This window comes from Notamacropus eugenii, chromosome 2, assembly GCF_028372415.1.
Source record: "Notamacropus eugenii isolate mMacEug1 chromosome 2, mMacEug1.pri_v2, whole genome shotgun sequence".
NCBI classification, from domain to species: domain Eukaryota; kingdom Metazoa; phylum Chordata; class Mammalia; order Diprotodontia; family Macropodidae; genus Notamacropus; species Notamacropus eugenii.
In genome coordinates, this window is record NC_092873.1 from 287,447,209 (window position 1) to 287,472,896 (window position 25,688).

The 25,688-nt window shown below is 51.2% G+C and overlaps 2 protein-coding genes across 7 annotated transcripts in view; one reads left to right on the plus strand and one right to left on the minus strand.

Moving 5' to 3' along the window:
- The window catches only part of CELSR2 (cadherin EGF LAG seven-pass G-type receptor 2), a 51,462-nt gene extending 38,105 nt beyond the window's left edge, over nucleotides 1–13,357 (plus strand). Inside the window, exons 14-34 of the mRNA XM_072644233.1 lie at nucleotides 25–208; nucleotides 512–613; nucleotides 1,743–1,837; nucleotides 3,475–3,684; nucleotides 4,162–4,345; nucleotides 4,617–4,760; nucleotides 4,958–5,138; nucleotides 5,462–5,629; nucleotides 5,965–6,091; nucleotides 6,238–6,438; nucleotides 6,932–7,106; nucleotides 7,646–7,758; nucleotides 8,135–8,214; nucleotides 8,345–8,471; nucleotides 8,667–8,789; nucleotides 9,517–9,644; nucleotides 9,889–9,977; nucleotides 10,133–10,315; nucleotides 10,508–10,645; nucleotides 10,943–11,180; nucleotides 11,692–13,357. Coding sequence (XP_072500334.1) covers nucleotides 25–208; nucleotides 512–613; nucleotides 1,743–1,837; nucleotides 3,475–3,684; nucleotides 4,162–4,345; nucleotides 4,617–4,760; nucleotides 4,958–5,138; nucleotides 5,462–5,629; nucleotides 5,965–6,091; nucleotides 6,238–6,438; nucleotides 6,932–7,106; nucleotides 7,646–7,758; nucleotides 8,135–8,214; nucleotides 8,345–8,471; nucleotides 8,667–8,789; nucleotides 9,517–9,644; nucleotides 9,889–9,977; nucleotides 10,133–10,315; nucleotides 10,508–10,645; nucleotides 10,943–11,180; nucleotides 11,692–11,713 — 3,012 coding nt within the window. The 3' untranslated portion in view covers nucleotides 11,714–13,357. The remainder of the gene's footprint in view (nucleotides 1–24; nucleotides 209–511; nucleotides 614–1,742; nucleotides 1,838–3,474; nucleotides 3,685–4,161; nucleotides 4,346–4,616; nucleotides 4,761–4,957; nucleotides 5,139–5,461; nucleotides 5,630–5,964; nucleotides 6,092–6,237; nucleotides 6,439–6,931; nucleotides 7,107–7,645; nucleotides 7,759–8,134; nucleotides 8,215–8,344; nucleotides 8,472–8,666; nucleotides 8,790–9,516; nucleotides 9,645–9,888; nucleotides 9,978–10,132; nucleotides 10,316–10,507; nucleotides 10,646–10,942; nucleotides 11,181–11,691) is intronic.
- A 138-nt stretch (nucleotides 13,358–13,495) lies between these two features.
- On the minus strand, nucleotides 13,496–21,090 carry PSRC1 (proline and serine rich coiled-coil 1). Of its 6 annotated transcripts, none has more exons than XR_011974775.1 (8): nucleotides 20,968–21,090; nucleotides 19,579–19,635; nucleotides 19,373–19,430; nucleotides 18,105–18,543; nucleotides 17,333–17,432; nucleotides 16,988–17,233; nucleotides 16,179–16,422; nucleotides 13,496–14,873 (listed from the first exon to the last, which is right to left on the minus strand). XR_011974775.1 is itself a non-coding variant. In XM_072644237.1 (8 exons), the coding sequence occupies exons 2-8, from the start codon at nucleotides 19,595–19,597 to the stop codon at nucleotides 16,419–16,421; spliced, it is 957 nt and encodes a 318-aa protein (XP_072500338.1). In that variant the 5' UTR covers nucleotides 19,598–19,635; nucleotides 20,968–21,090; the 3' UTR covers nucleotides 15,785–16,418. The 6 variants fall into 6 exon arrangements, 4 of the variants coding, with proteins under 4 accessions (XP_072500338.1, XP_072500336.1, XP_072500335.1 ...); XR_011974776.1 differs by lacking the exon at nucleotides 20,968–21,090 and adding an exon at nucleotides 20,860–20,958; XM_072644237.1 differs by lacking the exon at nucleotides 13,496–14,873 and adding an exon at nucleotides 16,624–16,714 and having other exon boundaries at nucleotides 15,785–16,422.
- Nucleotides 21,091–25,688: the final 4,598 nt, after the last annotated feature.

A 25,688-nucleotide genomic window follows, 5' to 3' on the forward strand; every position in this document is an offset into this window, starting at 1 on the left:
TTCCTCTTCTCCCTCCCCCATTAGGAGAATCATTACCGCCCGTTGGGTAGCCCTGCCTGCCTCCTGTGTGATTGTTACCCCACGGGTTCTTTGTCCCGGGTTTGTGACCCAGAGGATGGCCAGTGCCCTTGCAAACCTGGAGTCATTGGGCGCCAGTGTGACCGCTGTGACAACCCTTTTGCAGAGGTGACAGCCAATGGCTGTGAAGGTGGGTGTTCAGGTTATGGGAGATCAAGCTGGGGCCCCAAACTGGGCTTTGCAGCATTCTCCTGGGAAGGTCAGTGTGCCAGGAGCTCTGCATGGTGAGCTGAACACATTCTCCAGACTTGTAGGCCTTCTGGGAAGACCTCACGCCATTGCCTGCTGTCACCTTCCCAGGGAAATAATGAAGAGCTTATCCTTAAGGAAACTTTCTTTAGTCCTCTGACACAACTGCTAGAGGAGAGGATGGAGAGGAATTTCTGTGGTAGCCCTGCCTTCACCCTCAGTAACCCTGTCTGTCCTGTTGCAGTGAATTATGACAGCTGTCCAAGGGCAATCGAAGCTGGCATCTGGTGGCCTCGAACCCGCTTTGGGTTGCCTGCTGCAGCGCCGTGTCCCAAGGGCTCCTTCGGTAGGTTTTCCTAATGCTGGGAAGCCACTCATACTTGGGCCCTGCTGAGGAGGGAGAAGCCCTTCTGACTGCTGATTCGTCTGACCTGAGCTCAGGTGTCCCACCCATCCCCCCTCCCCTCATTCCCCTCGCTCCATAGGTGAGGCCAGGGCAGGAAGCTCCTGCAGCTGCAGAGGAGCCACTGCTGATGTTCGGGGCCTGGGCACCTGGTGTTCTGCTCCCCAGACCATCCTTGGCTCCGCTGACAAGCTGACAAGCTGCTGCAGCTCAGTTAGCTAGCAGGTATTCACAGAGTGCCTGTGAGCATTGGGAAGGCCTCCTTTCTCTCCCTGGGGTGTGTTTATGTTAACTACAAAGATGACTAAGGGTATGGGCAGCATCAGATGGTCCTGGGCGTGAGCTGGGTACTGTCTTCAGCTGAGGATGGATTAAGGATGAGCCCCCAAGGGTGATTGGCTAAAGAAACAGCCTCAGAGCCAGAAGGCCTGCATCAGGTTCTGCCTCTTGTGTATCTTGACTTTATGGCCCTGGGCAAGTCCACTCACAGATCAGTGCTCTAGGCAGCTCTGAAACATGGGGTGACAGCAAAATGCCTACCTGCCAGGGAGGGAGCTCCTCACCAGGATGTCCCTGTTCCAGTGAAGTGACAAGCCCAGGCCCTGCCCCTCAGGAAAGGGATAAAAGGAGACTGACGTTTACCCCAGAGGTGAATGAGAGAATTTATGTAAAACACTTCACCAAAGCATTTGTGCTTTCTTCTGTGGAAGAGCTTCTAGGAAGGGAACTCCCAGCACCAGCCCAGGGGCAAATCCCAACTTCTCAAGGCTTTAGGGCATAAGTACTTGGAGTTCTCTAACTGGTCCAGCATCTTCCAGCCAGTGAGTGTCCGAGGCAGAATTTGAACCCAGGTTTTCCCAAGTCTATTTGCAGCATCTTTCTACCATCGTACACTGTTTCTATCGCTGACATTTAAAGGGTTATTGATTTGATCAAGGACAAGGGGGGGAGAGCTTGGAAACACACGTGATCACCTGGAGGGTAGCACTGAGTAGGCCTGGGTCTCAGAGCTCCCTCTTCCTCCTGCCACCCCCCTGCACTGTGGCCCCTCATCCTGTCTACTCCTCACTAGGGACGGCAGTGCGGCACTGTGATGAACACCGAGGATGGTTGCCCCCCGACCTCTTCAACTGTACTTCCGTTACCTTCTCGGAGCTGAAGGGCTTTGTAAGTAGTTCTGCATGGAAGCCCACTCACCACCCACCTCAGAAAGGGGGAACAGGTGGATCCTGATGTGTCATGGGAAGAGAGGCCCTGGCTCACATCCTGTCTGACAATTGTGACTTGTACAACTTTGGACAAGTAACAGCTTTCCCAGGCTTCCAACCCTTCCTGGGGTCCTCCTTTTTAATATGAGAGGGTTGGACAAGATGGCCTCTGAGGTCCACTCTGGATCTCTGACCTTAGAAGGAAACAGCCATAGGGACAGTCTTTCTAAGCAGCCATGGCTTCCTGGTCATTATCTCCAAAGGAAGTCTTGCTATATGGGAAGTAGGGTTTGTAAGAAATATTGATTGTAATTTCTTTTTTCTTTAATTTTTAGTTCCAAATTTGCTCCCTACCACTCTCTTTTCCCACTCAAAGAAAACAAAAACCCATTTCAAATATGTGTAGTAAACAAAACCCATTTCCTGAATTAGTGGGAATAGAGGCAGCTGGATGGTACATTGGATAGAGCACTGGGCCTGGAGTCAGTAAGACCTGAGTGCAAATTTGGTCTCATGGCAGTGTGACTCTGAGCAGGTCACTTAACCTCTGTTTGCCACAGTTTCCTCATCTGTAAAAAGGGATAATCACAACATCTACCTCCCAGGGTCATCATGAGCTTAAAATGAGATAAAATTTATAAAAAATGCTCAGCATCCTGCGTGGCACATGACAGGTATTCAGCAGATGCTTATTGACTTTCCTTTCCCCTTCAGAGTTCCCAAGGCTTTCAGAGATGATCATCTTCACACTGTAGTGTCCTTGTTAACGTATAAATGGTTCTCCTGGTTTTGCTCTCTTTCCTCAGCATCATTTCATACAGGTCTTCCTAGGTTTCTTAGAAGCCATCCCTTTCCTCATTCCTTACAGCAGGGTAGTATTCCATCACACTCAAGGTTCTGCCTTGTTCATCCATTGCCCCTCTTGACGCACGTCCCTTCAGCTCACAGTTCTTTGCCACCACAGAGCTGCTGTGAATATTTTTGTCTGTGGATCCTTTTCCTCCTTCTTTGATGCTTGGGGTCTGGATCCAGCAGTGGGATCCCTGGGTCACAAGCATGGCACTTTTCATAGCTTTTGGGGCATAGTTCAAACTGCTTTCCAGAATGGCCAGACCAGGTTGTGGCTCCACCAAGAGGGCATCAGTGACCTGCTTTCCCATAGCAGCTCCAATGTTGGTTATTCCCTTTTTCTTCAGCTTTGCCAGTCTGATGGACATGAGGTGGTTTGGCTAGAATGTCTTACATCACTCCTAGCCCTCCTTAGCCCCCACACACCACACATTGCCTTCTGGATCCCTTCACAGGGAGAAAGAAGGGAGATTGCAGTTCTGCTCATCAGAGACCCAAATCCCTGTATCCTCACTTGGGAAAGCAGTGCCCATGTGGTACAGCAAATATCGTGCTAGCCTATGGTCCCAGACAAGGCCTTTAGCAAAGCCTTGACCCCTTTCCTCAGGTGAAAAATGATCCCTGCCTCACCTGGCATCATGAACCCTGGGTGAAGTGCTCTTTCTTTGTTGGTGTTTGTCATCATATTCTCTATCTCCTCATTTTCCTCTCTCTGGGTCTTCATTCCTCCATGTCCCATGTCCCCAGGCTGAACGACTGCAGAGGAATGAGTCAGGCTTGGATGCTGGGCGCTCCCAGCGGCTGGCAGTGCTGCTCCGAAATGCCACACAGCACACTGCCGGCTACTTTGGCAGTGACGTCAAAGTGGCCTACCAGCTAGCCACTAAGCTGCTGGCCCACGAGAGTGTGCAGCGGGGCTTCGGACTGGCTGCCACCCAGGATGTGCACTTCACAGAGGTGGGGGCAGGGCACTCATCAGAGGGAGACCTGGGAGGTGGAAGCCGGGGATAGCCCCAGGATGGGCCAGGCAATTCTTAAGTTAGGAGGGGCTCTCCCTGGGCGGATTTCCAACCTGGGCATGGTAGATGCAAACTGGGAGCTCTTGCTCTAGAAGTTCATGATGTGGTCAGAGCAAGCAGATGGCAGAAGAAATGTGATGAGGGCTCATGGCAGATAGCTAGGGTGGATTGTTCAAAGACGGAAAGACTTCCTGGAGGAAATGACCTTGGACTTTGATGAAGGAGAGAGGTGGTGCATCATAGACAGGAGAAAGAAATTTCTTTCACATGAGAGCTAATCCAGGTTCAGGCTTAGGGACAGAAGGGGAGACTGTCTGAGGGTGGCCTCCCTTCGCCTGCTGTCATACCAGGGAGTGGGTGAGGAGAGCTAAGCCTCCACAACCTGACTGCCTCCTTCTGCTCCTCTCTCGCACAGAATCTGCTGAGGGTTGGCAGCGCCCTTCTAGATGTTGGCAACAAACGACATTGGGAACTGATTCAGCAGACGGAGGGTGGCACAGCCTGGTTGTTGCATCACTATGAGGCCTATGCCAGCGCTCTGGCCCAGAATATGCGCTACACCTACCTGAGTCCATTTACCATCATCACACCCAACATTGGTCAGGACAGGGTCCTGTGGGAGACTAGGGTGGAGGTGGGGAGGGGGAGCCTGAGACTGGCCCATTCAGCAATTAAAAATGAGAGTCCCATGGGTTGACATGGTGAGGCCAGGTTAGGTAGAAAGGGCATACTGGCAGTATAGGGACTGGAGTCCTGGGAAACTAACTTAAAGTCCCACAGTAGATATTTTGGGTAAAAGAGAATCTCTGGGCTCTAGTTCACTCCTTAAGGTTACAGGGACCTGACCTATCATGTCTACTCTTCTCCTAGTCATTTCTGTGGTGCGGCTGGACAAGGGGAACTTTGCTGGGGCCAAGCTGCCCCACTACGAGGCACTTCGCGGGGAGCGACCTCCTGACCTTGAGACAACTGTTATCCTCCCTGAATCTGTTTTTAAACCAACAGAAAGTCAAGGTTAGTGTGGTGGGGATGATCTCCTAGGAGGAGAAATGGAGGGGTGGATTTGAAGAAGAGGACTTAAGGGGTTGGACAGAGAAGGATCAGATTTCATGGGGAAGAATTTGTGAAGGCCCAGGGACCATATTGGGGTATCTTAGAGGAAGGGGAATGGGAGGCCCTTGAGCTGAACATCTCCCTGTTGTCCTCCTCAGACCATCACCTCACCAGCGGGCCGGTGGTGCCAGGTGAGGCCCAGGAACAAGAGGAGTTGGGGCGGCGGCAGAGGAGACACCCAGAGCTAAGTCAGGGCCAGGCAGTGGCCAGTGTCATCATCTATCGGACCTTGGCTGGGCTCCTGCCCCACAACTATGACCCTGACAAGCGCAGTCTTCGGTGAGCTCAGTATGGCTTCCATTGCCTACATTGCTTTCTCTTTTGTGATGAAGAGGAGGGAGCCCAGGCAGGTGGGGCCATGCCCAGGTTGGGGTTATGGCTGTAACAGAGTCAGTAAACACAGCTGGCATTTAGATAGTGCTTTAAGGTTGACAAAGTCTGTTCCTTATGTTATTTGATGCTCACAACAACCCTGTCAGAGTGTGTGCAGGGGATGTGTAGGATTGTGTGTATAAGAAAAGAAAGCAGCAAGATGTGTGCATGTATGTGTGCATATGACCCCTGCATGGCCCTGGGAGCCCTGTCTCCTTCCTTCCCACTAGGGTCCCCAAACGTCCTGTCATCAACACACCAGTGGTGAGCATCAGTGTCCACGACGATGAGGATCAGCTGCCACGGGCCCTTGACAAGCCTGTCACTGTGCAGTTTCGGCTTCTGGAGACTGAGGAGCGCTCAAAACCCATCTGTGTTTTCTGGAATCACTCAATTCTGTGAGCTGGGGCCAAGAGTGGGATGGTCTTCTGCAAAGCCTGGAGCCTGGATGCTTCCCCTGCCCTGCCTCCTTCCATTCTCTTCCCTTTGTGGTCACTTAGGCCACTAGTGGCAAGGACTTGGTGGCTGAGCCACACGCTGATCAGGGCCCCTGATCCTGTTCCCCTCTACCCTCCCTACCCTGTCCCCAAGTCAGAAAACACATTCCACCAGAGCTTCAGGAAACTGGATGTGTGAGCAAGGAGGGTCCCAAAACACCAGTTCCTCCACCCCTAGCTCCATGCTTCAGTGACCTCAGACCCACTGATATCCTGCTTCCCTTCCCTTCCCCCAGGGTGAGCGGGACAGGCGGTTGGTCAGCTCGGGGCTGTGAGGTGGTCTTCAGGAATGAGAGCCACGTCAGCTGCCAGTGTAACCACATGACCAGTTTCGCAGTTCTCATGGATGTGTCACGCCGGGAGGTGGGAATTGTGGCATTGGGGGGAAGGAGGAAGCTGTGGGGCTGGGGTAAGGATGGGGCAGGGCATGGGATGGCAGCACAGACAAGGTCCATGGGAGATTCCCTGTGCCCTCCTGAAGCCCTGACCAGTTCTGTCCCACCCTGTAGAATGGGGAAATCCTTCCACTGAAGACGGTAACCTATGCAGCCTTAGGTGTGACCCTGGCTGCCCTGCTCCTCACCTTCCTCTTCCTCACCTCCCTACGGGCCCTGCGCTCTAACCAGCATGGCATCCGCAGGAACCTGGTCGCTGCCCTCGGCCTGGCACAGCTTGTCTTCCTGCTGGGTATCAATCAGGCTGACCTGCCAGTGAGTGTTCTCCTGCCCTCTCTACCTCCACTTCCCTCAGCCAAAGCCCTCCTTCACTCCCCAGAGGGGACTTCCTCCATGACTCCATGTTGTCCCCTTGACTCTTCTGGAAACCCCTCCCCCCCCACACACACACCTCTTCTCCTGTCACCTTCTGACATTTTCTCCCAACCCACCTCCTGCATTTGCTCTGATGCTTGTCCCTAGACCCTTCTCTCCCATGGCTCAGCCCAGAGGCTCCCCGCTTGTTCTGTGGGTCATGGACCCTTCTCAGGATCATGCACATAAAATAGAATATAGATAATTACTCTAGCATAAATAAAGATGTCAGTTTTCCCACCAAGTTCACAGACCCCCGAATAAGAGCCTTGCATTCTCCCACACCTACTGTGGCTCCAGGGCAGAGAGCCCAGGAGTCAGGCTCAGCCTGTGGCTCTGCCCTGATGGGCCTTGGGGCCGGGCTGACTGAGCCACTGTCTGCCTGCTGTCACAGTTTGCCTGCACGGTCATCGCCATCCTGCTGCACTTTCTGTACCTGTGTGCTTTCTCCTGGGCCTTGCTGGAGGCGCTGCACTTGTACCGAGCGCTCACTGAGGTCCGAGACGTCAACACTGGACCCATGCGTTTCTACTACATGCTGGGCTGGGGAGTGCCCGCCTTCATTACAGGTGCCCACATCCTTCATAGTAACCCCATCACTGCCCAGCCAGTGGTACCAGGTCCCACCTAGACTGTACTGAATTGGTGATCCATTATACCGCATTTAGGAGTCCAAAGCTAGGTGACTCATGGCAGGCAGGGCTCTGGGGCTAAAGGCGCCACCTTAGGAGAGTCTCCTTAGGAAGATGGCACAGAAACTTGGGACCCTGTCTTCTCCCTGCAAGGACAGTGGTGGCCCAGTGGGTGAGCCCTTCACCTGGATTCAAGAGCTCCAATCCATCCTCAGATACTTCTTTGTAGTGTGATCCTGGACAAGTGACTTATCATCAGTCTGCCTCAGTGTCCTTAACTGTAAAATGGGAATGATGACAATAGCACCGGCCTCCCAGGATTGTTGTGAAAAACAAGTGAGAGAGTATCTATCCAAAGCACCTAGCACAGTACCCAGCACGTAGTAAGCACTACACAAATGTTAGCCATAACTATAACAAATATCGCCATTCTTTCAGGCTCCAGTCCTTGACCTTTCTCTTTCCTATTTCCATAGGCCTGGCAGTGGGACTGGACCCTGAGGGCTATGGGAACCCCGACTTCTGCTGGCTCTCCATCTACGACACTCTCATCTGGAGCTTTGCCGGCCCTGTGGCCTTTGCAGTCTCGGTGAGAACTGACAGGGTGGGCTGCTGGGAAGGGGAGACCTCCTGGTCCCCCCGGGGCAGAGCGATGGGCTGAGGGAGTCTGACTGGAACCTTCTTCATGTTGAGAGGAGGCAGTGGTGATGGCTGGCAGGGTACATGCAGGTAGCTGTGGGGTTTCTCTTATCCTCCTAAAAGCAAAGCTGCCCCTGCCATTGCAGCTTCCATTCTAACAAGGCCACCTGTAACTTGTGACCTGGGGCATCCCACAGAACATCCGAGGGTCACCCCAAGGAGATAACATTGGCTAATGAGAGATGGAGGAAAGGCAGGGCTGTCTCGGACACAGGCTAGGCTCTCCTCTCTCTCTGTTGGTGACGTGCCTTCTTTCCTGCACCCAGATGAGTGTCTTCCTGTATCTCCTGGCAGCCCGTGCCTCGTGTGCCGCTCAGCGCCAGGGGTTTGAGAAGAAGGGCGCCGTGTGAGTATGGGACAGTGGGGCTAGGGGCTAGGGACAGGATCCTGGGCTGTGCCTGCCACAGTGCATGAGGGGCACCACAGAGCCCAGTCATTGCCTGGGGCTCACGGGGCAGGGTCCTGTCTCTCTGCAGTTCAGGCCTGCGCTCGGCCTTTGCTGTGCTGCTGCTGCTCAGTGCCACGTGGCTGCTGGCCCTGCTTTCTGTCAACAGTGATGCACTCCTCTTCCACCACCTCTTTGCTGCCTGCAACTGTGTCCAGGTAGTAGCTGTGGCTGGCGTGGACATGGGGGATCTCAAAGGATCCCTTTGGTACTGGGATGCTGGCTGAGATTGGGACATGGGTTGAATGGGGAGAGCTCCTCAAGGAGTTGGAAGCTTTCAGTATGTGGTCATGAGGGTGTCTCTGGGGCTGCCTTACTCTTGGACACCCACTACCTCCCTCCTCTCCTTCCAGGGCCCCTTCATCTTCCTCTCATATGTAGTACTCAGCAAGGAGGTCCGTAAGGCCCTGAGATTTGCCTGTAGCCACAAGCCCAGCCCTGACCCTGCCCTTACTACCAAATCTACTCTAACCTCGGTGAGAGGGGCAGGGTGGGAGGCCAAGAGTTCATGGTGGGGAAGGAAGGGAACTGGAGTGGGCTTAGGTAGTACCAAGGCAGGGCAGTAACCTTAGGGGTGAGGGCCACAGGAGTGTGGACTTCAGAGACAGGGCAGTTGTGGCCTCCTGCTTCTCCACTAGGATGGGAGCTCTTTGAAGGTGGAGGCAGTCTCTGTCTGTCTGAATCTGCAGTGCCTGGCACAGTGATGGTCATGAGTGCATTGCGGCTGTTTAGGAAAAGTTAGTTGGCTTGAATTTTGTTCCACAAATACTTGTTTCCCAGAGGCAGAAGAGGACAGTGTTATATAGACTAAGGAGGTCATTGGGAATCTTTGACTTATAATTCTAGAGGCAACTAGTTTGGATTTGTGGGGGTGGGCAAGAATGGTGTTGATTGAGAGGTAGCCAGTGCTTGGAGCCCAGAGGCCGTTGGAGAACTCTTCCTGTGGGGCCTGAGGTTCTGTAAGGGTTTGAGGAGGGATGAGCTCCTTCACAGGTGCTGACTTTTCTCAGAAATGCCTTACTTTGGTCTATACTGCCAGGTGCACAGTACTGGGGTAGGGGGTGTTTTATCAAACAAAGGGAAAGTGAGGACCAGGAGCATAGGGCCAGCCCTTTGAGCACCATGGTAGGCTGCAGGGAGAAGTAGGGACTTGGGGGAAGCTAGCTCCCTGGCCATTCCTGCTTACCTTTATCTCATCCCCAGTCCTACAACTGCCCCAGTCCCTATGTAGATGGACGACTCTACCAGCCCTATGGAGACTCAGCTGGCTCCCTGCACAGTGCCAGCCGCTCAGGCAAGAGTCAGCCCAGCTACATTCCCTTCCTGCTCAGGTGAGGCCCTTGGGCAGGAGAGGTGGGTCTCGCAAAGATGAGGGGCTCTCTGGAGGCCACTCTGGCCCGACCAGCTCAGCCGGGCAAGAAAGGGAGAGAGGCAAGCTGGGGGCAGGGGATAGAAGAGAGGCTGGGACTGAAAGACTGGTAAAGAGACAGGTCACAGAGAGTTGGAGATGGGGAGAAAATGAGCAGGCCATCAAGAAATGGAACCCCACCACAGTGCGGACTTGTCTCCTTTCAGGGAAGAGTCAAGCCTGAACACTGGCCAAGGGCCACCTGCCTTGGGGGACCCGGGAGTTCTGTTCCTGGAAGCACAAGATCAGCAGCACGGTGAGCTCCTGAGTGCCTTCTGGTGGGCACCATGGGGAATGTCCATCCTCCCACACTCACCCATATTGCTACGGGCCTTGTAACTCTGAGGTCTGCCGAGGTGAGCACAGACCAGGAGGATCTGTCTCTGAATCCCTCTCTCTCACTCCCTTCAGGGCCTGACACAGATTCAGACAGTGACCTGTCCCTTGAGGATGACCAGAGCGGTTCCTATGCATCTACCCACTCGTCAGACAGTGAGGAAGAAGAGGAGGATGGTGCTTTCCCTGGGGAGCCAGGCTGGGACAGCTTGCTGGGACCTGGTGCTGAAAGATTGCCATTGCATAGTACCCCCAAAGGTAGATGGGGCAGTTGGGGCAGGTGGGAGCTGGTATCTTGGGGAAGGGTGGGCATAGCAACCTTAGCCATGACATTGAGACTCTGGGGAAGGAGCCTGGCCTGGAGAGTCCTCATCTAGCAGTTCAGGGGCTCTTGGGAAGTGAATCTGGGGAAGAGTCTTCCTGGATTCTGACTTGCTTTCCTTCCTCCAGCTGATGGTGGCCCAGGGCCTGGCAAAGCCCCTTGGCCTAGTGAGCTTGTGACAGCCTCCAAGGAGGAGAACGGGGAAGCCTTGTGTCGAGATAGCCCCCTGGGCCCCCTACCTGGACCCACTGTGCAGCCCCACAAAGGTGAGCCACATAGCTTCAGGCCTGTCATTCTTTACCTGAATGCAGCTTCCTCCCACCATCCTCAGAGAACTTGCACTCTCCCTGCCTGTGTAAGGGCCTGGGATACAGTGGGAAGCATATTGTATTTGGTGGCTGAAGATCTAAGTTCAAATCATAGCTCTCCTAAAGTCCCAGCTACTACCGCCTTCTGGTTATTCCTGCTCCTAGCACGTGTATCCTTTACCTCTCTCCCCGACTTGGCAGGGCCCACCTCTGCTCCTGCCAGGCCCCAGTTACTGCTACTTCCTTTCCTCCCAGGCATACTCAAGAACAAGGGTCTCCCAACCATCAGTGAGAAAAGCAACCTCCTGCGGCTGCCCCCTGAGCCGGGCACCGGGTCTTCCCGGGGCTCGTCAGCCAGCGAGGGCAGCCGGGCCGGCCCCCTCCCACCTCGCCCACCTCCCCGACAGACGCTGCAGGAGCAGCTGAACGGGGTCACCCCTATTGCCATGAGCATCAAGGCAGGCACCGTAGATGAGGACTCATCAGGCTCAGAGTAAGTATATGGCCTGGGCTGCGCCCCAAGGCCCCCTGACAAGCTTCCCTTCCTCCCTTTGACTATTCCCCAAGGCAACTTTTTGTGGCAGAGATCAGAGGTATTCAGCACTCTTTGGGGTGTCCCTCCCTTAATGAGGTCATTGTCTCTACTCAGAGCACTCTGAGTGGGGCAGGGAGGCAGCCAGAAGGGAGAGAAGCCTGGGCCGGGGGAAGGGTAGGGATACAGATTTCAGGTAGGGAAGTCAAGGAAGCTGAGGGCTGGGGTTTCTTTCCTGTTCTCTTTCTCTGGTTGAAAGCTTCTGTCTCCTCTGCTCTGAAACTAACCTGCTGTGTGCCTTTCTGTCACTTTTCCTTTCCTGCATCTCCAGATTTCTCTTCTTTAACTTCCTGCATTAACTCTGGGCCCATGGCTCCCACGCCCAAGGCTCCCCACTCTCAGCAGTCACTCTCATGCCCCTATACTGTATCTTGTGCTTTTTCCCCCATCCCCTCCCCTTCCTGCCCCACAGCAGTGACGAGACATCCATCTGAGGAGCCTTTGGGCATTGCCAGGAGGAATGCCCACTCCCCCAGCCTATCTTGTGCCAATCACCCCCTGCCATCTCCCCTTGGCCCCAACGCACTTTTGGACCCCTGGGGCCATTTCCAAGGAAACATTTTTTCAGAAAAGAGGAAAAAAAGAAAGAAAAAAAACTGGAAGGAACTTCGCTCTTGTGTCTTCAGGGATGAATTTTTTATACGATGAAAACTGACTCTACTCCGCCCACTAGAGGATGGGACCTCCCAGGATTCTCCCCTGCCTCCCCTCAGTTTCCCATCTGCTGTGCCTCTGGGAGGAGGGGAAGGTCCTGGAGGGCATGGGAATTTGCTGCCCCCCTTCTGCCATCACCAAAAGAAAAGGACAAAGCCACATACTTCCTACAGGGGACACTCAGCCTTGCCAGCTGGACCCCCAAATAGGCTACAGTTTGGGGGAGAGAGGATGAGAGACATGCCACAATTGCCTCTTGACCCCTGAGGGGCAGAAGGGGTAGCAGAAGGAACAGCCTCCCTGCCCCCAATGCTGCATGAACAAATGTAAAGGGGAAAGGACCCAGGAGTCCATGACCCCCAGCTGGGGAATGGTGTCCCCTTTCCTTTTCTCTAGGCCTCTGGCAGTGCTCAAGAACCAAGATTTTTGCTCAGTTTGCTGACCCAAAAGTGCTTTTTTTCTTTCTGCCCAAACCATGCTGGGGAGGGGCCGTTTACATTGTTTGCCTTTGCTCTGGAGATGGATGGGGAAGGCTCGAGGCCTCTCGCTAGCTGGGCTGAGGCTGGGGCAGGGGTTGGCCCAGTGGATGAGGAGGGATCTTGGGGGCTGGGTGGGTACAGTGGTTGAGCTCTGTGTCTCACTTGCTGTGGCCTCTGAGGTGGGTTCCGATTTTTAATCTCTTCTCGGAATTGCCTCTCTTCGAAGTCCCAGGAACTATTCTCCTCTTCCTTCCTCATCCTCCCCTCCCTTTTCCCTCCCTCCTCCTCCCCCCATTCCCTCTGAAGAGAGAGATAATATATATTATTTTAATTTATTTGCCTTTTGTGTTGAGATGGGATTGTGTCTGGCCCCAGAGGATGTCATGGATGCCATCTGATGTCATGGAGCTAGTGTTTGTGTCTTCTGGCTTAGGGGCCAGAGCACCTGATTCACTTGCTTCAGGCTCAGGCTCAGGCTCCTGCCTCAAGGGAGAAGCTGGTTTCAGCCCCCTCCCCACCCACCCTCATCTTGCCAGCTGCCATTTACTTGAGTCACAATTTATACTAAGCATGTGGACCAAATTCTGATGTCACCGATTTTCCTCCTGGAGGCAGGTGGGCGAGGAAGAAAGGCTCCAGACTGGTAAACTTATCTCTAAGGTTAGGTTAGTGTATGGCTCTTCCTGCAGCCTTGGATTGCCTATCTCTTTCCCAATTCTCTCCTCCCCCTTCCAATTCCTGCAAAGGGTTAAAACTGTAACTGCTTTTTACTACTTGAAGACTTAAAAAAAACCCACCAAGATGCTGGACTCATAACTTGTTACTAATTGTTGGATTGTACAGTTTGATTGTTACTGTATATATTTATAGTTTTGTTTGTTTGTTTGGCCTTCTCCCTCTACTGAATAAACTAGTTCTGTGCAGGTTTGAGCACTGCCAGCTCGACCCACTTGTCTCTTTCTTGCGGAGGGAAGGGGCGTTTGTGGACAAAGAAAGCTTAGGCAGGTCTTGGGGCGGCCCAGCCTCCTAACAGCTGCCTAATTAAAGCACCTTTCCTGTCCTTGTTTGGTGACTCATACTCACCTGAAAGCCTTACTCAGCACCATAACTGTTCTGGTCATTCCTAAGGAGTACAGCACTGGTGGTGAGTCTGCATGCAGTCGCTTTGACAGAAAGGATCAGTCTAGATGGGAGGACCTTGTGCCCAATGTGGGCACTGTCGTGTCTGCTCCACCTAGGGCAGAAATGAATTTGGGCACGGTGACTGGGAACTTTCCATCCTCAAGTCTGGTGAGCTGTTAATGGGGCTAAATCCTCTGGGCCTCAGTTGCCTTATCCACAAGAGGAGGGAATTAGAGTCAGTCCTAAAAGAGTGGTTTAGTAGAGAGCCTGGGATCAGCATTCAGAGTGCCTGGTTCAGATCCTGCCTCCGTCCTTTGTGTGTCTCTCTGTGATTTGGACAAACCACTCAACCTTTCTGGGCCTTCGGTTCTTCATCTCTAATTTGAAAGTGTAAGACTAGATGGCCTTGAAGGCCCCTTCTATCTTGAAATCTTAAGACCATGCATCTTTTCAAGTTCTTCCCAGCAGCCAATCCCCCAGAGAACACTGGGTGTGGAGTTGGGATCCAGGCTTACAACCCGTCTCAAATTCCCACGTGCCTTCTGTGAACGAGCAGGTCAGTCTTGGGCTTCTATTCCCTTACCTGTAAAATGAGGGGGTTCAGCAGGTGGAACCTGAAGCCCCTTGTGGCTCTGAATCGGATTTTCCAATTCTCTGGGAGACGAGTACTCACCAGGTCTGTGAGGCAGAGCGGTGGGAATGAGAGGGCTAAGGCAGGGCTAGGGTGAGGTGAGAAACGGAGATAAAAGTAGCCAGGGCAACTAACTAAGAAGCAGGCCAGCGACAAGGCCCAGAGCTGCCAGCTGCAGAAGCCCTGCCCTGACGTAAGTGTAATGGACCCTGTGGCCCCTAGGTGGTGATAAAGCACACACATTGCTTGATGTCTATACCCACATGTCCAAGGTGGTTTGGAAAAGTTCTCATTTGGATTGACCAGCTCTGGCCCTAAGGAAAATGTGACCACTATAAACTCTGTCAGCATCTAGTGGTGGGAAGAGATGACTTGGCACATTGCCAACTAGGTTGCAATCTTGTTTTCTTGAAGTTTAGTTCTATCTCAGCTCCCCATCTAGAAGATGACTAGATGGCCTTGGGTCATCACCAAGTTCTGGCCCATGGGCAGAGTCCTGAGGACTTCTCTATACTTGGATGGCAAAGAGTGATTTCAAGCTTCACATTTCCTCACTTAAGTTACTCTCGTTCCTCCCCATGGTCAAAGCAACAGTAGGAGGCACCCCCTTCCCTCCTACCTTGTCCAACAAGGCTGTTAGGGAGCAGCGGTGGGTTACCATGTGTAGTGATCACATTCAGGGTCACAAAGTACTTTCCTCAGAACCACCTGGGATGGAGAAAATGTAGGAGCTTCATTTTACAAAACAAACAAGCTTAGGGAAGTAGATGAAGTTATTTGTTCACGATCCCAGAAGCTAGTAAACACTAACTGTTCATATACCATATTGTGTTAATGTCAAGAAGGTACATCTCATAGGGACAAAGGTGCCCTCCCTACCTGCAAGCATTTGAATACAAGTAAAATCCTATTTATAAGAACCTTGGCAATTTGAAGGAAGAAGAATGTCACCTAAGGGCGCTGCAGAAGAGGGTGTGTTCCAGTTCAGGTGTGGGTGCTTGTACCCATGACACCAGTGAGCAGCAGCCCGCCCCCTCCCCAGCACTGCCAGCTCTTAGAGGGAAAGGATGGCTCCTGTGGGGAAGTGAGAGGCAGCATCAGCATCCCTCCACTGCTTGCAGCTTTGATTGGGCCTGATTTCAGGAGCCAGGTCTCTGGATGAGGTGCTTACTCTAACAGGCTTCACACCTGCCAGCCTTAAGAGAACTGTCTCAGTTGCTTAGGACACCTATGCCAGTGTCAGAGGTGGAACATGAACCCGTGTCTTTCTGATGGAGGCCAGTTCTCCAGTTTCCTCCACCTACCTAGTCCTTGGTAGCCCTAAATTCTCAGATTACCTTCCAAAGAAGCTCCATTTAACTTATTGAGCTGGATTGTAGAAGGTTCTCATTCCAACTCTCAGAAACCTAGATGCTAGAACCATAGCTTCCCCTACCACCTTCCGAAGGGAAGCAGCTTTCCAGCATCCCCAAAACCACCATAATGAAGAGAATTGTGGAGGCTAAGGCAATTCTGATGAGGGTTTGTCACTAATGTAGCATTCTCACATCCCCAGCCCATCCCACCTCCCAAACCTCAGTCATGCAAAAGTTGACAAAACATTAAACAGGGAACAATCACCTTCTATAAGGACACATTTTTTTTTTTAATGCCCTTAAAAAAAAAAACAGTGAGAATTATAAAACTGGTCCTTTAGAAACGAAAAAGTATTTACAGAATACAAACTGGAAAAAGACAAGAACCTGGCTTGGCTAACCCCAAGCCAATACTGAGTCCAATGGCGGATGTGATTCAGAAACACCTCTTTCTTCTGGGAGGTAAGATAGAGAAACCATGGAAATGGGCACTTTGCATGAGTTTTGCCCAGCTAGCTAACACCTGAGGAATCCAATCTAGAGCTGAACGGTGTTGGGGAGGTGGGATGGGAGAAGGCGTTACTTTCATTGTTGAATTTTTTGGGGTGTGGGTGTGGAGGGGTTATATTTCATTTCAGGAAACAAAAATTTCTCCTACCCTTTCAACCCAGAAATATTTTCCCTTCATTCAACTGAAGCAAGATTTCCCTTCTCCTTCAAGGCTCTCTACAGTCAAGGCATCAGGGTCCTGTAGGTTACAGGACCTTTGTCTGGGTGGTAACGACGGCCAAAATGCCTCTTAAAAGCTGGAGAAACAGGGTGCTTGAGAGCATGTCCTGGGTCCGGCTGCTCATGAAGTGGTTTGGTCCTAAGGTTTGTCTTCACAGGCCTGATCTTTTTACCTAAAGAGACAGAATGAGGAGCATCTTGAATTGCTGGTATCCCCCCAACAGCCCTGCTCCGTCTGTTCCCCCAGCTGAGCTCTAAATCCTTAAGTCCCTCTAAAAACTAGGAAAAAGGAAACCTCAGGCACTATTTCAGGTACCCATCCAACTGTAGGGCCAGCAAGTCTGAGTACCTAGTACACCTCCAATATCCATTACCTAGTGAGTCTGGGGATTGTCACCTTCTTGGGGGACTGCAGATTTCGGGAGGCAGCAGAGACTGGAAGGTTTGATCTCTGGGTAGAAAACACTTGGTGGGGTGAACAAAAGAAATATATTAACAAGGAGACGCAGGAGAAAGCAGAATGTCTCTGGAAATCCTGAACCCAGTGAGCAAAGCCTATGAGACTCAGATGTCCACAATTCTGGGTTCTCCACCCTGATTGTTACCCCATCTTTAAGGTGAGTGTGTGAATTGAAGGGAAAGCAGGTTTTTTGCTGTTGCCCTTAGCAAGAATGAGGTCAAGATGGGTCTGTCTGACATTCCTACTCTGAGGTCTCATTCCCCAAGTCCATCCCTCACCTCGGTGTCCAGCTGTGCTGGGCCTCGGTGGCCCTTTCCGAGGTGGAGTGGCTTCTGGGGGCAGGCCACCTTTCCCAGACAGGAGACTCCTGCTGGAAAGCAATGCCTGGCTGGCAGGTTTAGGGATGGCGGTAGGCATGGGCAGCCTACTGGGTCTGACAGCTGGGCCCTGTGTCCGGGCTGGGTGCTGAAGGGTGTTTGAGGGAAGCTGTGGAGCAAGAGCTGGTCTCGTCATGGAAGCTAAGCCTGATGGTAAAGAAGAGTGTTTCTAAGCAAAGAGAGCCACAATCTCCCTGGCTTCCAGGACCTGTCCCCTACAAGGCATAGCCGCCATGTCCTTGTTACCAACAGCAGGTGCTCTCCCACTGGGTCCTGCTTTTCCCCGGGCTGGAGGGGTGAGCCGGCTGACAGGAGAAGACTGACTTCTCGTAGTGTTGGGCACCTCCTGAGAAGTGAACAGAGGGTAAGGAAATAGGAGACACAAGGAGAATCTCTTCAAGACTAGCCCTAGGCTGGATGTTTTCCTGAAGCATCAGACTGAACCTGGGATGGGGCCTGGCATGTATCACAACATGGAAAAACGGGTCATAGAACAAGACTAATTACTCCTTCACACAACTATCATGTCCCCCTTAGGTTTTCTCAAGTCTAAATATGCCCAGGGCAGCTGGATGGCACAGTGGATAGAATGCCAGGCCTGGAGTTCAAATCCTGTCTCAGATACCGACTAGAGCTGGGTAGCTTTGGACAAGTCACTTCATTTCTGTTTGTCTCGGTTTCCTGCTCCGTAAAATGGGGATAGGAGTACCTCCCTCCCCTGATTGTTGTGAGGATCAAATGAGATAATAATTGTAAAGTGCTCAGCACAGGGCCTGGCACAGAGTGGTGCTTATAAATGCTAGGTATTATGGCATAGTCTCCAGTCCTCTCATTATATATCTTAAAATGGGGCAACCCCCTCTGGATGGTCACACTAGACATGTGACAGACAGGACCCAGAACCCATCCCCAAGAAAGCCTGTGTAAGGGTAGGGGCCAACATCCCAGGGCAGTAACAAGCCTTGCTCTCCTAGGTCAGTTGGGGTATATACATCCCCAGAGGTCCCTCCATTCCCACCTTCTTAGTGCTAGAAGGCTTCTTTCCAGACGCAGCTCGAAGAGCCCTGCTTGATCCCTTCTTCTCACTGCTCCGGAGGCGGGGGGTCAGGCCTCCCGGAGAAGAGGCCCCCCGGATAGGAGAGCTCACAGTGGGCAGCAGGGCTCGCACAGGGCTGTTCTTCACCACAAATGTCTCCCGTCGGGGACTGGCCTTCACCCGACGTCCCTTGCCATCACCACCAGCATCCCTCTCCTGCAGGGCGCACCTCTCGAATCGAGCTGCCAGACGGTTGGCCTCATCGAGAATTTCCTCTAATTTCTCAGGGCTGAGGGGGCCTAAGCTTAGCCGTAACCCCTGAGGTTCTTCGGCCACTACATTAAGGTCACTCCGGTGGGCCAGCCCCCTCCTAGGTGGCTGCTCAGGGATCGGAGGGTCCGTGGCCTCTTCCTCCTCACGGCTGAGTCAGAGAGCAAATCTAGATATTCCAGAACCAGGCACCGTTCCCCCCCCCCCCCCCGACCAGGAAAAGAGGGGGACAGGAGGAGGGGACAGGACTAGGGAACAAGCAGCAAGCCTGCCAGTTGAACCCAAAGTCAGCTCTCCACTCTATGAATTGCATTTCCCTACTAGAATATAAGTTCTTTGAGGGCACAGACTGGTTAAAAAAAAATTCTATTTCCAATGTTTACCATAGTACCTGGCACATAGTAAGCACTTAATATTTTTTTTCATCCATCCAAAGTTTTAACTTTTGTTCTGGCTACAAAGTTAGTATCTAGATGATACCCCAGTTGTGGTGCGTTAGAGCCAACTTAATTAGGCTCCAGGAACTACTGTTCAATTTTCCACGTGAGCATTTACACCTCAGAAATTGGCAAATGCTACAAATCACAACTAGATTTGTTGTTTTGTTGGTTGTCTATAATTAAGAAAGTAATAAAGTGTTAATAATGAAGACTAAAACTCCCCTGCATTTTCAGAGAACAATGCACCTTTGCTCCTGTCCCAACTAGCGAATGCAACAGCTTAACAGACCACTTTGGGCATGGCTGGCCCAGGAAAATTCCACAGTGAGGGACCAACAAAAATCTTTATTCTTTTTTTTTTTTGGTATCCTGAAATCCCAACACAGCTACCATCATTCCCTCCCAGTTCTACTATTAATGCTAAGTCTTGATGGCACCAATCATCCCGCCACCCACCCCAGCCCATTGATGCCAGTCTCAAGGCTCCAGATCTGCAGGGAGTAACAAATGCAGAGAGAAAAAGGACAAAGGGACCCTTACCTGTCAGAAGGTGATGGCACACTAAAATCAAATGTCTCATCCACAATAAATTTTATGTCTGAAGGGAGAAATAACAGGTACTAAGGATGGACGCTCCCCACTCCCCTCGCCCCCTCAATTTTGTCTCCTGTAACACTGGTCTACAAATGATTCAGAGTCCAGACTGCCTCGGGCACATCCCCACTTCAGCACCTGGGATTTCTTACCTTCCTCCAAATTCTCCATGTTGTAGCTAGCAGGAGCGGAGTCAGCTTGAGCCAGAACTGTAAAGAAAGCACGTCATTTTGGAGTCTCCTCTCATCGTTCAGAGAAGGCACTCCCGACTTTGCTGCTATCCTCCTGCTTCTCTGGGTTCTGCTATGAGTCCCAGATAGCAGAACTAGAGACCACAGGCATAAACTGGCAGAAAAGTGTATTTCAGTTCACATAAGGTGACACTTCCTAACACTCAGAGGTGCCCCAAAGCGGAACGGGAAGCTTCCTAAGTCTGTGAGTGGGGCCTCCCCTCACGAGATTTTCAAGGAGATGGATAACCCCTTACTGGGACATTGCAGCGGGAAGTGTCCTTCAGGTACCTGTTGGACTTCGAGACCATAGGACCCTCCCACCTGGGAGATACTGTGGATTCCTTGGCACAGTTTTCTGGATGAGGCTGAGAGTCGGTGTTACGGAATCTCAGACTGTCAGAGTTGGAGGGGATTCAGTTCAATAATCCTTTATTAGTGTCAGACAGGAATACAAAGGCCAAACCAAACAAGAAGAATCCGTGTCCCCCAAGAAGCTTATATTCCACGGAGGGAGGGGGCAGGAAACGATTTGACTCCTACACCGTAAATAAACAATATCTACAAATTAAACAAAGTGACTTGGTCCAGCCTGTTCCTTTGACGGACCACGGACACAGGTCCTGAGCTATTGTCCCAGCTAGTTAATAGCGGAGCCGAGACAAAAGCCTAGGCTCCCGGACTTCCACCTTTTTTTTTTTTTGACAGGTCTGCTCTGTCCTCTGAGGATGAAGATGATGATGATGACGCAGATAGCAGCAGCCGGCATTCGCGCAGTGATTTAAAGGGGGCAGAGCGCTGGACAAACGCCATCTCCTTAGATTCTCACAACCCAAGTTAAGTGACTCGTCCCGGGTCTGATCTGGACTCGGGTGCTTCAGAGTTCCTAGACCAGAACTCTGTCCTCTGCTAGGAAGTTCATCTGGTATCAGGGGACCGGACCGGGGCGGGGGGGGGGGGGTGTTCTGAACCTCCCATCCCAAGGAAAGGATGGCGGATGCTTTCTCCCAGCTTCGGCGGCCGCTCCACGTGCCCCGCCCCCTCCCCCTGCACGCCTCTTTCCCCGGCTCTGCACTCCCCACTGCCCCAAGCCCCTGGTCCTGCACCTAAGGCCCCCCCCCACACACTTTCCATACCTCTTGCCCCCGCACTCCCCGCTCCCCCGGACCCTGCACGCCTCCCTCCTCCCGGCCTCGTCCTAACCCATCGGGGATCTCTTCCTCCATTCCCGACACTTTCTTCTTATCTTTTCTCCCGTCACCTCCAATTCCCCATCGACCCACGCCGATCCTTCGCGACCCCCCACCTCACCCGGCTCACAGGAGCCCCCGACCTGGCGCGGTCCGAGGACCCTTTTCCTTAAGCCAGCCGCGGGAATTGATCCTCAAATCCCGGGGCACCTTTCGAATCTCCCAGGCCCCACCCCCTTTCCCCTGAAGTGCTCTCTGATTGGTAACTTGGCTTTCCTGACCCCGCCCCCTCGAAGAGAGGGGCGGAGCCGCTTGGCCGGAAGTCCGAGGGAGGAGGGGCGGGGCGTCCGAACGGAAAGGGGCTGGAGAGCGGGAAACGGCGGTTTTTGGAGGATCCTCGCAGCGCGAGAGCGCGCAAGGGGGCGCCGTCCTCTCCCACCTCTTCCCACCCGGAGAACACTGGCCGAACCCGGGCAGGGGGCGGGGTGAGGCGCGCCCGAGCAAACGCTCCAATGAGCGTCCGTTGAACGCCCAGCCCCGCCTCTGCAGACAGTTACTACGTCTCCCCCGCCTCCCTCGGCCGCCCGGCCCGGCCCGGCCCAGCCCGGCGCGGCACAACCTGGGGCCGCTCGGTCAGAGGCGGAGAGCGGTGGGAAGACCAGCGCTGCCGCGTCAGTGGCCATCTCGCGACGTAGTCCCAGGCCTCGGCCTATGAGAAGCCTTCCCGGTTGCCCCCAATAGTCTCCCCTCCGCCCCTCCTCTACTTCTGGAGAGTGTCACGTCCCCGAGCCAGGCCCTTTTCCATTTCCGGCTCTCCGGGCACCTAGCGGACCCCTGCTGTTTGTCTGAATGGAAGCCTAAAGCCGTTAGGGGAACGGCGTTAAAAACGCCGACGGGGAGGGCGTCCGTGGCCGTCCGAGATACCTAAAGATCCAGAGAGAAAAGGAACCTCCACCGCCATCCAATTCAAACCAACAGATGGGGAAACTGAGGCCCTGGCAGGCGAAGCCATTTGCCTTAAGTCATGCATCGGCTGTACGGCTTGCTTCCCGTCCTCCAGAAAAGAGCGTCGTGGACAGAAATCTCTTTAGAATGCGGCCTCTATTACCAAAAAAAAAAAAAAAAATCAAGAAAAAAGTGCCTTACAAGATGATGATTTTTCTCCATGCATTCCGAAATTTGGTTAGGAAAATACGGACTGTGGGATCCCACCGTCTACTGGGCATCTTCTTCAAAGAACCATCCTAATGTACAAGAACGCTGATAGAGACATTTCTAATTTAGGCAAGTCTGAAGAAGATCATCACAAGTGGCTTAAGAGGAAATAGCTACAAACTGTATTCGGTGCAGCCAAAAGTTAGCAAATGTTGCATTTCAAATGATGAGAAAATTGTCAAATAGGAGCCAAAGTCAGAGCCCCTTTCTGGGCCCCTCTCCCCCCAAAAAAGGAAGATTTTCGACTACAGTTACTGAGTATCTAGTTCATTAGGGTGGGGAGAGCCATTTCCATACCCTATAACTCATTTCATGTATCTGTTTTCTCCATTTTTCTGTCCCCTTTTGCTCACTTCTTGCTTCAGTCTCTGACACCTTTTAACGTCTCACTTCCCACCCTACCCCCTCTTTATTGTGCTAATTCTAATATTCTGTGGAGCTAAGGAAACAGGTTTTATCCCTCTTGTTTAAATACCAGCAAGTAAACAGAGCAAGAGCCTAAGGAGTTGCCCTTAGAGGAGAGGCAGAAGCTATCTGTCATCTGTTAGAAGTTCAGAGGCCCCCCTTTTTTCTTCCTGTTTCTCAACTGTGTTAAGAGCACTTTGAGTGGTGGACAACAACCTCCTGTTAAGTGAAGTGCTGAATGCAATAACTGTGATAGGAAGGAAAAGGGGAAGCCGGGAAGTTAACCGGTTTATGTGAGGTGGGGCTGAGGAGCCATTACTGCCTCTCAGTTAAGGCTGCCTTCCAGGGTTTGAGGAACTGTTTAGATTTTCAAAATTATCTACTGGGGAGGGGTGGGGTCCCTGAGAGAGCAAGGAGTCACTGCCTTTCTACTATTCCACTTTCCTGAGGTGCCAGGATTGGAGTCGATGGTAACCGGGGGGGGGGGGGGGGGGGGGGGGGGAGGGGGTGTGTGTGCTATATTGTGTCCAAAAAAGTGAGAAATCACTGTGCCCCTTATCACTGCAAGGAATTTATTTGCAGGCTGTGTGAGGGAAGTAATAGTCAGTAGACCACAAAGGGAAACTCATTTGAGGCTGGTCTGGGATATTACTGCCTTTTATATTGAAAGTTGTAGAACCAGAGGGAAAAGCACGTGAAACGGGACTACTTTCCCTTTCTTCTGGAGTCACTGTTGGAGCCTTAGAGGTTTATCTACAGAAGTAGGAACCAGAAATGTGGCTACCCCAGCCACAGAAACCACCATTTCAACCTTAGCCCACTCATTTTGGGTCCCCTAAGGGATTGTGGGTGGGTAGCTGGTTAGAGACCTGAATAGATGAATAAACTTCACACCCCATTGCCCAAGTCTTTGTTTAAAGGTGGGGAGATGATCTGCGGCTAAAAGTATTATTCAGTGTGACAAAGCTCTCGTTCCTTTATCAAGTTGGGTGTAAGGAAATAGGTACCATGGGTTAGCCTACAGTGCTTCAGGACAGCTGGTGGTCTGTGGTTTCTAAGTTGAGTCATCACTGAGTATTTTTTTTTCTGAAGTCTTTGGCTTGCTTTGTTCAGGTGGGAAGAAAATCTTGTCACATGATTAGCTGGCTCAGGCTTCTGACACCTTATTCAGAACATTTCTCTAAACTGCAATGCCTTCCCTATACTTCTCAACCAAACCTAGTCTTTTTTCTACTCCAAAGTCTTACTCAAAATTTATCACTTTCTTAATTTCCCAGTCCCCAACCTCCCACTTCAAATGATTTCTCAGTGTCTATAAAGTTGACATTTGTCTATAAAGTCTCACATGACTTCAAACCAGGACCACTTTGTCTTTGGGGGCAGAAGGCAAGCAAACCAGAGTCCATTTCTTTTAGAGTATGATGACCTTGACCTATGTACAGTCTTGGATAAAAGGAATGAATAGACACAAGTGTAGGCAGGGGGGTCCCTGCAGGCTAAACTCCCAGCATCCTCCCAGCTTTCAGGTACAGAGTTCTTAAGTTCTTGATTTTTGTATATTAGTTATTAATTCTTTGTTTTGTGTCCTGTCTCTTCTCATTATATCAATATCTTCTTCCTCTTTATCTCTCCCATCTCTGCTGGAACACTTATGAACCCCAAGGAATAGAGACCTATAATCAGTGAGGGTCCAGCACAGTCCTGTATTCTGTTCCTGTCACATTCTTTCTAGGGAAAAAGTCCAAAAAATAAAAAAACCTAGCTAAAAGGGAAATTTGGGTGTGGTAAACTGAACTCAGGTTTGGCAAACAGAAAGAACCTCTTGCTGCTCTTGATAAATCACCCCTCCTCATCTCAGATCTGTTTCCCTGAATGTCAAACACAAACATTTATTGACCTAGATCTCATCATGCAGACCCACACATTCAAAATCAAACTCAGGCAGCAGGGGAATTATGCTCTGTGTAGCTCCTTAAGACCAGTGACCAACCAGAATGACTCAGTGCACTAACAAATGTTCAGATAGATGCTAGGTAGCCAGTTTACTGCTGTAATCACAGGGACAGATTGTAGTCAGGGAGTGGGAGGAATGTCTTCTTCAGCAGGATCCTGAATTCCTGTGCATAGGAATTCATTGTGTGCATCATTATCTTGTCTGGGCAGTAACTGCAGGAAGAATGAAGTGACCAATAAGGTACTGAAAAGATAAAGAGAGATAGAGGGGGAGGATGAATGAGTGAATGAATGAAAAAGCATTTAATAAGCTCTATAGGCCCAGCATTGTGCTAAGCTTTGGGGACACGGATACCAAAGCAAAGATGGTCCCAGCTCTCACAGACCTTACTTTCTAATAGGAGAGATAATACCAAAAGGGGAACGGAAGCCAGGGAAAGATATTTTGGGATGGAAAGTTACAGGGGTAATGAATGGAACTTAGGGGACTAAGTTTTCCCACCCTTTCCAGGAGCAGTGGCAGAGTTGGTTTAATTATAGTTCCAGAACTGGAAAAAGGGTGGGGAAAGGGAGAGGTGATGGAGACAGGGGTGACAGTGGGGGAGGAGGGGTGGTATTGGGTCACAAGATGGGTGGGGAATGAAGTGATGCATGGCTAGAGCCAGGCCTAGACATCATAGGGACTAATACTTTATTAGTAGGCCATCATGGCCTCTGAGTGAAAGGGTTAAGTTCAAAAGATCACTTCATAGAAGAGAATGATAGGGTTACCAGAATTAGAATTTAAAGAAAATTGTAGTCTATGTTTAATTATTTACATAGAAATTTATAAATGATGCTCATTCTGTTCTCTTTGAAGTAATTATAAACATTTTCCATCCTTTAAGTTTGACAATTTCTTGCAAGAGTCTTCTTCAAGCTTAGTTATTACCAACATTTCTCACCTCCAAGCTGTAATTTAGATATGCTGGAGCAAGGAAAGCCCTCTCTTTGATCCTACTGTAACTGAAACCTATAAAGCCTTTGTTTTTCCTGTCTTTCACATCCAGCTCCTATAACAACAGCAACCTATAAAAAGTCTTCTATAAGCATTGCTTCTACTTTCTCTCCTTCCACTCATTATTTTTGTATTTAACCTTCCTTCTGATAACCACTGAGAAAATTCTAACATCTGGGTAATTTAAATATTGCAGACTTGTAAAGGATGTATCAAGTATGGATTTGATCTCAGCTTTATTTCTACAGCAGAAATGGATATAAGTGGTAAAT